This window comes from Thermochaetoides thermophila (genome assembly GCF_000221225.1).
Source record: "Thermochaetoides thermophila DSM 1495 unplaced genomic scaffold scf7180000011816, whole genome shotgun sequence".
Taxonomy (NCBI): domain Eukaryota; kingdom Fungi; phylum Ascomycota; class Sordariomycetes; order Sordariales; family Chaetomiaceae; genus Thermochaetoides; species Thermochaetoides thermophila.
In genome coordinates, this window is record NW_006383032.1 from 6,555,964 (window position 1) to 6,568,247 (window position 12,284).

At 52.7% G+C, this 12,284-nt stretch overlaps 4 protein-coding genes and 1 non-coding gene across 5 annotated transcripts; 3 read left to right on the top strand and 2 right to left on the bottom strand.

Annotated features, from left to right (window-relative positions):
* Positions 1–4,024: 4,024 nt before the first annotated feature.
* On the bottom strand, positions 4,025–4,977 carry CTHT_0038790 (uncharacterized protein; the record flags this gene model as incomplete). Its single annotated transcript, XM_006694231.1, has 3 exons — positions 4,025–4,421; positions 4,490–4,893; positions 4,960–4,977. 3 exons carry the CDS (start codon positions 4,975–4,977, stop codon positions 4,025–4,027), a joined length of 819 nt encoding a protein of 272 aa, XP_006694294.1.
* Positions 4,978–6,037: 1,060 nt separating this feature from the next.
* On the top strand, positions 6,038–7,483 carry CTHT_0038800 (uncharacterized protein; the record flags this gene model as incomplete). The annotated part of the gene is made up of 3 exons (XM_006694232.1): positions 6,038–6,162; positions 6,228–7,114; positions 7,170–7,483. 3 exons carry the CDS (start codon positions 6,038–6,040, stop codon positions 7,481–7,483), a joined length of 1,326 nt encoding a protein of 441 aa, XP_006694295.1.
* Positions 7,484–7,934: 451 nt separating this feature from the next.
* On the bottom strand, positions 7,935–8,874 carry CTHT_0038810 (uncharacterized protein; the record flags this gene model as incomplete). The annotated part of the gene is made up of 4 exons (XM_006694233.1): positions 7,935–8,129; positions 8,198–8,252; positions 8,308–8,492; positions 8,554–8,874. The coding sequence occupies 4 exons, from the start codon at positions 8,872–8,874 to the stop codon at positions 7,935–7,937; spliced, it is 756 nt and encodes a 251-aa protein (XP_006694296.1).
* Positions 8,875–9,301: 427 nt separating this feature from the next.
* Positions 9,302–11,071, top strand: CTHT_0038820 (ARF GTPase activator-like protein; the record flags this gene model as incomplete). The annotated part of the gene is made up of 5 exons (XM_006694234.1): positions 9,302–9,379; positions 9,455–9,590; positions 9,678–9,861; positions 9,923–10,653; positions 10,716–11,071. The coding sequence occupies 5 exons, from the start codon at positions 9,302–9,304 to the stop codon at positions 11,069–11,071; spliced, it is 1,485 nt and encodes a 494-aa protein (XP_006694297.1).
* A 569-nt stretch (positions 11,072–11,640) lies between these two features.
* Positions 11,641–11,730, top strand: CTHT_0038830. Its single transcript is given in 2 exon segments — positions 11,641–11,677; positions 11,696–11,730. It is a non-coding gene; the product is annotated as a tRNA-Asp (tRNA).
* The last annotated feature ends 554 nt before the right edge of the window (positions 11,731–12,284 follow it).

Consider the following 12,284-nt stretch of genomic DNA (forward strand, 5'->3'; position numbering starts at 1 on the left):
AAGAGCAGGAAGTAAATAGCCGTCATACCAAGCTGACATCTGGACTGACCGGGTTTACGGCTAATCTCGAGGCTCAGAAGTAGAAACTGACAGGACAGTTACGGATTAATCTCTCCTTAGGGGATTTGGTCTCTGCCACATTGTTTGAGTTTAGTACGTCATTTGTGACGTCAGTTTAACAAGACATCCGTAACAAACAGTTGGCTTTTGTCCTAGACACACCGGTTCATGCAACAGAAGGGAAGGTAGATGTATGTTTGTCGTGACCCCCCGATAGTACGCAGCCATCCTGATCGGCTTATTATGGCCCACAGCAGGCTCTCAACCTGTACAAAGTCAATTCGACATATTTCACAATATAGATAACATCCGGGGAGTCTGCAAAAAAACGGTACGAGATGCAGCTGCAAGTGTCTTTTTCTGGCTTCTCCTTGCAGGCTGAGTCTCATCAGGACGGTTGCATTTGACGAGTCTAGAACACTCGGCGGGTGAGCAGGACCAGACAACGGCCCAAGTCCCAGTGAGCCTTCCAAGAAAGCTGTCAACAAATACTATGATTTTGCCGCGCTTCTGTCGCGGCTGTCATATCTGAACTAGCCGCAATTCTTGGAAATTAAGGCTCAATCCGAACATCTGTGACATCCATCTGCTTATTGCTTCTCACTTGCCCCTGAATAATGTGGCAAACCCAGACAACTGACAAGACGTTCTTGCCACTCTGTTATCTCGTCACAACCCCGCTGCCGCGGCCTTTTTTTTCTGCGTCTCTGTCGGCATCGACCAGGAAGAAGAGCGGAAAGAGAACAAAAGCCAGAGATGGTTCTGTTACAGAGCGGCTTTTTGGTGTCTTGTGTGTTCTGAGACTTCAATCTTCCAAGTCAGGCATCCATCAAGACCCGCTAGGCATGCAGTTTACGGTCTTCGGTACCGGGTCTATCGCTCGGTGTCTTTCGCTCAAACGGCTTGTCTCCGTCATGTCTCCATACAATACTGCAGCAATATATCCAATTGCATATGCGAGCCGCGGCTTGCGTGCCTTTTCTGACGAGGTGCATACACCGAATGGGTCGCGGTCAGCGGCTCTTGTGGCCGGTGTTTACCGAACTTGCCTAACTTACTGCAAAGGATAGCTCAAAGAGCGAAAAGGTTTGAGACAAACTAGCCATCTGATCAATTATTCCAAGACTTTGTGTTACCTACCGTTTGCGAGCGGCTGGTATATGTCTGTCACCGACTCGGTTTCTTCCCCTTGTTGCTCGGCTACCTTAGTCGCTCCTGTCCTGCCAGAGCCGTTGGGAATCAGGACAATGAGGTGCGGAATTAATCGACTTGATACATAAGTGAGTAACCGAGCCACTTTGCTGCGAGACAGTTGACTCAGGCGGTCAGGAACGCGAACGCTCGTGCGTGGAATTTCGGTCCGGGCAGAAGGCGCTTCTTCGGCCGGAGACGGGACAGCTTGAGACTCGTGAAGTGCAGTTGAGCCGAGTAGGACCGTAGGCCCGCTTGTGATGCTGATGCTGCGTATCTCCTGCCTTTGATGATGATGGGTTGTTTGTTTGTAAGCTTGCCAATCGGCCGGCTTGCCTACCGCCTCTCCCGGCCATGATGCGGTCGCCGGAGGGAGACCGTCTGTGTTGGCAGGAGGGAATCTGGGCAGTTGTTGACTATCAGATTGTCTTCAGCTCCCCACTGCGTTTTGTTTTGACATCGGGAGCTTGTCATCCGTCTGTTCTCTCCACACTTGCCGCGCGGGGAGTCCTCCCGTCTAACTCGTGCTCTTGCGCTAAGCTTATCGCCGCATGAGCAGTTTTCGCAATTTCACATGCCTGGCTTTGTAAGAACATCTGTGTGCCTTCTGGAGCTGTTCTGGAAGACTGAGTAGTACGGGACCGGGAAGGTAGGATGGTGTGAGTTGTACAGAGCTAGTCTCGGACGGTCAGGTTAGGCGAGGCCTCGTCGGAGCTGAGTCTTGACGGGTTGGGTTTGATCCCGGACGGCGGGTGGGGAGGAGGTCCACCTCCAGTGAGCGCCATCGGCGCCGGGATTAGGGAGTTGGGGATTGGGCTTGGTGCGACTTGTCCGGAGGAGATCCGTATCGTCCGTTTGAGAGCCGTGAACGGGATTGGATCTACTCCGGACCACTCATAAGCTGGGAGCGGGAGACAGCATGTGAACAGGCTAGCCGGGCGGCTACGCTAGCTGTGTTTGCTGATAAGATTCAATGTGCCATACAAAAGGAAATTTACTGGAGTGCACCAGTACGTACGACCATACCCAGTGGAAAGCACGGCATCCCGTCCGCTCTGCCCTAGTTAAGCCACTGAGGGCCCGGTTAGTAGTTGGGTCGGTGACGACCAGCGAATCCCGGGTGTTGTACGTTGTTTTTTCTTTTTTTTAAGGAGATCTCCTTTCCAAGGAGGATTTGTTAAGGAACATTTCCCAGTTGCCTCTACCTACCTTCATCTCTTGATATGGACTATCCTAGGTCTTGCTCCTTGATTTTCAACCCACTCCCGGTAGTGTTGCAAGTTCCCCTGCCAAGGCGCGGACAAGAGCCAACTTTGAAGCAGAGCTCGGTCGCCGTCATTGGCCTTGTGAACTTACCGATGGACTGCTTGGCAGCGTGTGCTTCCGAAAATCCGTGTACGGTAGGATGGTTGAACGTCGGCTAGAGGTTGGAAGGGGGGACTTGGAGGGTTCTTGCGGGGTTAAGGGGCTGTCGGAGAGGTGAGATGATTAGGGTGAGTGGGAGGCGAGGAAACATGTTCGATAGAAAACCGAGTGAGAAGCTCAGTTAGAGAAAGTAAAGGGTAAAGATCTTAACATGTTCAGTGTTTATGCCATTTTGTTCCGAGTTTAAGTCGACGCAACACAGGACCACACCGCACTAAAGCTCTAGATCGAACGTCTACTGTCCTCCCTGTTACCTTTCTTCCATCTTCTCTTCAAGGCCGGTTCGGTCACTTTCGATGTCGATCGATGAACCACGATCGCTAGATATCTGGATAGTAGATGCCCATTATCAAGAGACCATCCCGTTCCTGTTGTATCACCACACCATTTGTATCTCAGCGTAACTTCGCTGGGTTGTTCTGCATATTTATCACATCGGACGGAAGGGGAGACGGAAGGAGAAAACTCGTCATTCTGTGATATTGTCCAACGTACTTTTGCATACTAGGCCTTGCGAAACATCAGAGTGCGGTGCGGGGCTGCTAGGACGCTTCGGTGATAAGTGTCTGAAGCCTCGAGGGTCAGATCAGGGACTCGAAGAGAAAGAATTTCGTCTCTTTGGTAAAGAAAGGAAGCTGAATCTGACGCGGAGAGTCATTTCTGTCTTGAATTGTTGGAGGGAACACTCTGGGTACAAGAAGGATACCTATTCTCCACTGCTTATGGAGCGTCAGAGCAAAAGCTGGATTGAAGTTCCTATTGAGGTGTTTCTATGCATCAAAGACAAAGAAGTATCTCAGTGGATGAAGCAGTTGTAATTCTTTACAAGTTCTACAGAAGTATATACCATCAATGGCTTGTGCGTCAGTCGGCAACCATCAGATCAGATATCAGTAATCCAAAGAGAAGGATGAGCATGTGTATCCGGTCGAAGCAACCGTCATCAATAGCTAGTTTGAAGTCTCCTTCGAAAGAAGACTTCTGTTTTCTTCAGAATCGGATTTTTGATCTCTAGCTCATTGGAGTCGCTGCATGCTGCAGGGTAGATAAAAAAAATTAACCACTTGGTTCTGTTAGCTTATGAGCAAGAACACAGTCCTTACAAGACACTCAAATCCACGAGGTCGAAGTGACCGTTTCGTATTCCTTGCATTACCGATACTTCAGTGAAAATGAAGGAAGAAACTACCTAGTTACTCCAATCCGTAATAGTCCCAAGACACTCAGAAACCTCCTAAACAATGAAGAGACCCCGAGTATCCCAGGCCTAAACCTAACCATTCCTGTACGCTCCGACCTGGAGGAACCAAGATGTCCAATCCTCCCGTAAAACCATCAACCCGAATCATCATGATTCGACATTTCGCTTTTTAGAAGACTTGGCAAACATCGACATCTTCGCCTGCACCTTGAGCTTCGCAGTATGGCGGAGATACATGAGCATTTCAAAAAGCGCCTTGGTGATTTCCCAGCCATGCTGCTTCCAGATATCCGGCCACACGTTGCCCCACTGCGCCATCTGGTTATTGGCGACGGTCACAACGAAGCGGATGCAGTGGTCCTCCTGGGTCCAGTCGTCTTTGCAAGGCTTATAGATGAGGTATTTGCCCTTGCCGAAGCGGATGACGCGCTCGGCAGTCTCCACGACGTCGCGCTTGTCGGGCTCCTCGGCGAAGATGTTGTACTCGAAGTAGTCGGCCACGAATTCCTCCCACTGGGGTTGGACGATTGGGCTGTGGATCCAGCTGGAGAGGAAGTAAGTGACCGACTTTGACTCAAAGGATTGTTGAGGAGGACGAGGATTGAGACTTACTCGTAGAACTCCGCAATATTTTGAACAGGTAGTTGCTCAAGGAGAATGCGCCCAAGCTGACGAGTCAGGCGGAGGTCCTCCTCCTCAAAAGTTACAGGCACAGAGAGCTCAAAAGGCTTAGCCGGGGTTGTGGAAGTTGCCTTAGTTGTCTTTTTGGGAGTCGTGGGCGCCTTCTGGGAATTCGTCGTACCAAGATCCGTGGTATGCTCCTTGAAAATCTCATCAAAGGGCTGCTTGAAAGGTTCCGTGGGCACTACCTCCCTAGTGGCTTTTGAAGCTACCGTGAGAGCATCATTCGGGGTGGCCGCAGCGGTCTTGACCCCGGGTTTGCGACCTCTCTTGGAAGTTCCTTTTTCAATCACATTTGATGGTGTAATCGCCTTCTCCATAGCGGAAATCTTGCCCTGAGACATCGAGATAAGTAGTTAGTTATTTTCTTTAAGCTAAAGCATAGAAACGGATCGCGACACCTTAGCTGTATCGGACATGATGTACTGTTGGTGTTGTGTAGTAACGAAATAAAATCGGTTCTGACGTGGAAGACGACTTGTTGTGTTTGGTAGCGAAGTTGATGACGGAAGGAGGGAGGATTAAGTGTCGAAAAGTAGAGCGTGTCAAGTGCCTCAGGCCTCCTTGTTGAGGTGAAAGGGGGCTTCCGACAGGATCAACGCAAAGTAAACAGACCAAGCTCTTTCACTCTGTGGAGCAATTGAGATTCAACTCGCAATCGTTCCATCTTTGAGGAAAGCTTTATCTGTACAAATCAAGGACTGACTTCGGTCGGATATCTTCAGTTAGATGTTTCGAGTCGAAGAGTCAATCTAAAAATTGCAGTCATGAGGGTTGATACAGTGCTGGTGTTGTTGGTGTTGACTGGACGACAGCTTCGCAGTGGCCCACTCCTCTGTCGCACTGTGCCACGATAAGATAACTTGAGCTCAACACAGTGTCGGCTCCAAACAAAACGAAACGAAATTCAAACCGTGTGGGGCCACCAAGAAGCGAGCGGATCAACGCCCAGACGCGAAACTCATGCCAGGTTCTCAAAAACGACACACACTCATCACCTCATCACCTGTTTGATGACCACACGCGTTTTCTTCCACCTCAGCCCGCCAGGCGTTTGTTTTTCACTGTAACTCCTGTCGTGCCCTCACCAATCTGTCTTCAATCACTAGAAAAGCCTTCACTTCGGCTGAGCCTGGCGTGGGCAATCGCAGGTTTTGCTCATATTTTTTTTTTTTTTCGTGAGCGATCGATACGCTTCTCGTTCGTGAGTTCGTTTTGGTTTCAAAAAGTGATGAGCGGCTGTTGAGCCTGGCATCATCAACGTATATCCAACCAGAATTGACATTCTATCCAGACAATTCTTTCTCTTAATATCAGGTGGGCTCTCCTTCTATTTCATGTATATTTTAATTGCGTTGGGAATGGACATGAGTGGTTTGGATGAGAGTCTTCATAGGCTGCTCACCATCCAAAGTTATCATCATCACGAAGGCCAAAAAAGGACCCGCAACCCCTGACTGACGGGCTTGACTAGACACCATGTCCAATGAATCTGCGTCCAACACCAACGGCCCAGCCGAAACAAATGAGGCCGGCAACACCACCAACACCAACGATGCGGTGGCCGAGACGACTGCCGCTGAGCCGCGGCCTTTCACCTGGCTGTAGGTCCCATTCAATGACCCCAACTGCCTTTACAATTGAGAAATTCTCACTTACACAATCTTAGCGAACCCCACCCCATCTTTGTTATAGCCCTCGTTGGCCCAGAAGAAACCCCGTTCGGCATCCAGAAGGACTTCCTCTGCTCCAAGTCCTCCTTCTACCGCAAGTACTTCGCCGAGAACCCAAACGAAGGCCTGGAAAACCTCGTCCGCCTGCCCGATACCCCTGTCGAGGTCTTCGCCTACGCCCAAAACTACATGTACACCGGTCAGGTCTTTCCTTCACTCGAAAACCTCCCCAGCTACGAGGTCCTCATCGGCGTGTGGAAGCTAGGACATGACCTGGGGATTGAGGGGCTGTGTGATGCGACGCTGGAGGCCATGGCTGAGTGTAGACGGGTTACCCAGCATATTCCGGCTACGCCGTTGTTGGTGCAGGTGTGGAAGGATACGCCGGAGGGGTCGTCGATCAGGCGGTTGTTGTTGAGTTGGGCTGCGGAGTATATGCGGTCGAGTGAGTCGCGGGCGGAGTTTGCGAGGTCGCTGCCGCAGGAGGTGTTGAGTGAGCTGGTGGTGGCGATGAGCTCGTTGGATAATACGCCACCGGCGGCTGCTGAAGGTTGTGCTGCTGGGTCATCGGCCAGTGCGTCGACTGGAGCATCAACCTCGCAGTGGCGGACGACTGATGCGGATGAGGGAGAGGGTAGGCCGGCAAAGAAGATGCGTGCGTCGTCGGACGGTGGGGGCGTTAATGGCTCCTCGTCGGCAAACGCTGCGGCGGCGGGTCGTGGCAAGGGCGGGCGGGCGTCACTGCCGGCTGGCAAGGCGTCGGCCAGCAAGCCGGGTCCCAAGCGCCGGGCTAGCGGGGCGGCTGTGCCCGCGACGCAGTACTCGTCGAACCAGAGGCTGAATTTCTGTGCGGATCTGCTGTCGAGGATGCTCTCTGGCCCAGGTAAGCCCATAACTCCCCCTGAAACCTACTCTTACATCAGGCTAACAAAGTCCAGGCTTCTGGACCCGCGTTGTCGGCCCCTTCAAAGAACCCGTCGACCCCGAGCGCGACGGGGTGCCTGACTACTTCGACGTGATCAAAAAGCCGATGGACCTGTCGACGATGAAGGCCAAGATGGACAGACACGAGTACGCGGACGAGAACGAGTTCCTGGCGGACATGAACCAGATCTTCACCAACTGCTACACGTACTGGAAGGAGGGCGACCCGATGTGGATTGCGTGTGAGAAGCTGCAAAAGAGCTTCGAGGACAAGTTCAGCCAGATGAACAAGTGGATTGCCAAGATGGAAGGCGATGAGGGGAATTAAGAGGGCTGCTACAGTGTTGCTCTTGTTACTATTATGTCTTGTTTGGAATTTCTTCTGGGCGTAGTTGGTGGCTTCGTTTCTTTTCATTGTTTTTCCTATAACTGATTTGTTGCTTTTGTTTCCTTTGCTTCTTTTGCTCTTCGATTGCTCCTATACTCTTTACTGGGCTTAGACGGTCAGGATACCGCCGCATCCCAACACAGGTATCCGTCAGTCCGGGGCCCGCAGACAGAAGAGTCAAAACAAACTGTACCATGAAGCTGGGACTGTAAAATACACTGGCGGCTGAGCTGACATCCATAATACCCTCTGGAGCAGTAGTAGGACCGGTAGATAATGCCTTAATACAAAACAAAACCCAAGGAGAAGCGCCATTCGTAACCGAAATACCAAGGTTGCTGCTTTTGATCGTTCGATTTGTGAGATAGTAATACACGGGGACTGCGCTGGCTCAGCTCCAGTTGACGCCAAATAGCCTCCACGGCTTGCGCTCGCCGGGCTTGGCGCGCGCGGCGTCGGCGTTCTCGAGCCATATCCTCTGGTGGCCCTTGACGTCGACATAGAAGTACTTGTATTCGTGGTCCACCTGGTCGGTACGCTTGATCAGGTGGACGCTGGCCCGGCCGAAGCCTTTGGGTCCTCGCACCTGGGGTACGTTAGTTGTCTAGTCAAGTGTCGTACGTACCTGCTCCCAATCCCAAAGCAGGGGCTTACATTGAACTGGATCATCATGTGCTCGGTGCCCTGGGCATCGATGGTGACGGTCGAGCTATGTAGTCTCAGTATCTATGCCCTCACATTGCCCAAGATATGCAGGGACCTACGCGATCGGCCTCGCCCGCTGCCACTTATTCCATGTCTCCTCGCCAAACGCCTCAATCTTCTTACCCTCGCCCAGCAGCTCGATCAAACGGGGGTCTGCGCGAATACGGTCGACAGCGCGATTGAAGTGCGCCGTCTTGCTGTCGGGAGAGAACACCTCTGAGTAGAGGAAATAGCCAACACCGCCCTAAGCGCATAGCAGCATTAGAATCTGTCTGTGGGGCTATTCAAGGATGACAAATGCATACCGTCAGCACCAACCCGCCCACAACCAGACCAAAGTTGAAGGTCTGCTGGACAGCGCGAGCCGTCTTCCCGGCGGCCGACAGCTCCGTCCATGGCACGCGACCATCATCATTGAATGGGGTTACCGAACGGCGACGAGAGTCGGGGGAAGTCGCGTAGGGCTGGCGTCCTGGGACGGGGGATTGATCATTTGCTAGTTTCGGATGGCGGGGTGATGCTGCTGCTGCTGCGGGGAGAACGGCAGCCTTGTTGTTGCTGGTCCCAAGAACTGGGGTGGCGGGACGGACCCGAAGCCCGCCCGAGACCGTCGTGCGAAATATCATGGCGGCCTGGTGGTGCCCATCGCGGGGTGGGCATATGTTGCTTAAGCTACAAGAGGTTCAACGACGAAAAGTCCACTCTTAATTTGCAGCCATCACTGACTGTCCTCCAAGCGGAGCTTCCATCTCTCGGCTGCGGTCACTGCTCCTGCCAGGCGCCGGCAAATCTTCGGTTGGCCGTCGATCCTTTTGGTGGTGGGGCTATGCGCTAAGCCAAATCAGGTTTAGTCGGCTCTTTGATGCCACATGGAAGATGTGGTCTGGGCACGAAATTGGGGGCGCTGGTGTCCAGGTCCACGTCTCCTGAAACGGCGCCGCGATCGAGACTGTTGTCGTTCACCACTCCGCAACAGAACCGCCGGTGACACCTCTTCTCTCAGTTTGCAGGCAGATCTATACGGAATAGCAAGAAGAAAATAACCGCGCTAAAATGAGCGGGCTTGCGTCCAAGCAGGAGTCGCTCAAGATCTTCGAGAAGCTCAAGTCGAAGCCAGCCAACAAGGCACGTGTCCTCCTCGCCGCCATTCACCCCTGACTATACCATCTCCGGTCATGATGATGTTCACTACTAACACAGCAGCAGGTCTGCTTCGACTGCGGCCAGAAGAATCCCACATGGACGTCCGTCCCCTTTGGCATCTACCTGTGTCTCGACTGCTCGGCCAACCACCGCAACCTGGGCGTGCACATTTCCTTCGTGCGCTCCACCAACCTCGATCGTACGTTTCTCCTCGGCCTTGCTCTGGCCGCAATTGGCCAGTCTCAAAGTCCCAGACCCGTCTAACTTTTTTTTCGTTTTCCAACAGAATGGCAATGGGACCAGCTCCGCATCATGAAGGTGGGCGGCAACGAGTCGGCCACCAAATTCTTCCAGGCCAACGGCGGGTCCGCCGCCCTCAACAGCAAGGACCCGAAGACAAAATACACTTCCCCCGTCGCCGTCAAGTACAAAGAGGAGCTTAAGAAGCGTGCGGCACGGGACGCCAAGGAGTATGTCTACACCCACACTCTCCCCTTCTCACCAACTTCCTCCTGACTCTTCCGACTACAGGTACCCCAACGAAGTAGTCATCACCGACCACGATGTCGCCGACGGCTCTTCCACGCCCGCCGAAGAAGAAGACGACTTCTTCTCCTCCTGGAGCCGGCCCGCCGTGAAGAAGCCCACACCCCCCGTCTCGCGCACCGCCACACCCCCCGTTGTCGGGCGCACGCCCTCCCCATTCCTGTCGGCCCAGAACGGCAAGGACCGCGCTCCGTCGCCCCTGGCTAAGTCCGCGTCCAGCGAAGCTGGTGAGGGAAGCATGCCTGCGGCCAAACCAGCCGCTCGTGTGACATCTACATCGACTCTGCGCTCGTCGGCCACCGGCCCCCGTAAGACGAATATCCTGGGAGCGAAGAAGGCTACCTCGCATAAGCTTGGCGCGAAGAAGCTTGGTGCCGGGGATGCGGTGATTGATTTTGAGGAGGCAGAGAAGAAGGCTAAGGAGGAGGCTGAGCGTAAAGAGAAGCTGGGTTATGATCCTGATGCGGAGGAGGAGGAGGTTGTGACCAAGACGGGCGCCAAGGCTGAGGGCAGCGGGGCAATCATTGAGCCCACGCCGGTTACGTCGGTGCGCGCTGGGTTTGGGGCGACGTCGGCTGCGGCGAAAGATAAGAAGGATGTGGAGAGGTTGGGCATGGGGATTGCTAGGCTGGGCTTTGGGCAGGTGTCAAGGCCGGATGCGAAGAAGGGGGCTGGTGGGTTTGGCAGTGTTGGGCCGATTAAGGGCAAGCCGGAGGGTATGTTCCCCTGTTCACTATATGTTCTACTGCTTCTTGGATGACTTATTAACGTTCAACAGACGAAGAAGAAACCTACGCCCGCCGCAAGTTCGGCAACCAAAAGGCCATCTCCTCCGATGAGTTCTTTGGCAAGGGCATGTTCGACGCCCAGGCCCAGGCAGAGGCCAAGGAGCGCCTGCGCGGCTTTGAAGGCGCCTCGGCCATCTCCAGCAACGCGTACTTTGGCCGTCCGGAGTCGGAGGACGACCCTGCTTCTGCTGCCCTAGATGATTATGGCGATCTCGAGACGGCTGCGAAGGACTTCATTCGTCGGTTTGGTCTGCAAGCGGGTGATGATTTGGAGCAACTGACGCACTTGCTTGGTGAGGGCGCTGGGAGGCTGCAGGGGGCTATTCGGGCTTATTTGGCGGGTTAAGGGGTTGAAGGAGTGATGGAGTAAGTTGGTGTAAGGATGAGATTAGGGAGTGAGGTGAGTTGGGGGGGGGGGAGGGAGGATTGGGGAGGTCATTCAAACGAGCAAGCCAAGCTAGCAAGTTAATTGTCTACGTGCCTATGTTTGTCCGTTTGTTTGTTTGGCCTGTCTGGTTAGTAATGAGTTTATGTAGTAATGAGGTTGATGTTACAAGTTATGAGAGTGTTATGAGCCAAGACGGTGAGGGTTCTAATGGTCTGTAGGAGGTAGGATGAGATAGAGATGGTAAAACACCCTATTAGAGTTCAAGAGCAAGCCTAAATTTCCCATTGTCTTATGAAGACATGAGATATATCCTCATCGATTACCTTGCACGTTGTCATAAACAATACATTGTTCCCTCTTCCCTATCTCTTGATCCAGTTGCCCTTGTTCCCCTCATTTCTTTCTCCACTTCCTCCTCCGATTGGACCTCGTCTCCACCTCCGCCTACTCCGTTCTCTCGGTGGCGTCGCTGCCGCACCGCCCAGTTGAGTTCAAGAACCCACTTAGCGATCCACACTTCCAACAAGTTCTCGGTAGTATAGTGGTTAGTATGCAGGCTTGTCAAGTCCTCCGGACAAGATTCGCCTGAGACCCGGGTTCAATTCCCGGCCGGGAAGCAAAGATGGTTATAATTTTTTGGGGGGTTGTCACATCCCTTGTGTTGAAAGATTTGAAAGAGTGAAGGGGTTGTGTGGTTGAAAATCTTTGTGGACGAGGTTGGAATAGGAGCGAAAAGAGCAGCCTAAAAAATGAGCTGCCTGTGGTTAGAGCTGATGGAACATCGATCCATTGCATGCTTGGCAAGAGCCTTAAGACTTTTCGCTTTTTCTGTCTCTCTCGTTGGAAGTTCGTCGAGATGTTGAGATATTGGATGTTGCTAAGGTATTTGCAGACATCCAGAGATCTTGTTGAATTCGCTTTGGAAACCTATGAGCTTCTCTTTTCCAACTCCTCAGACTGCTCGACTCCCTTTGGTTCGTCCGTCCAGTCAATTCTGTCTCTCGTCGAGTGCAGAGGTAGCGTCGCAGCTCCAATCGTCGAGAACTTCATACTTAAAGTTGTCTCCTCCTACTAAAATGCCTCCCCCCCCCCCCGAGACTCCGAGACTCCTTGGTAACTGGACTCTTTCCACGAGTTATTCTATTTCTCCTCTTTACCTGTTCCATTCAGG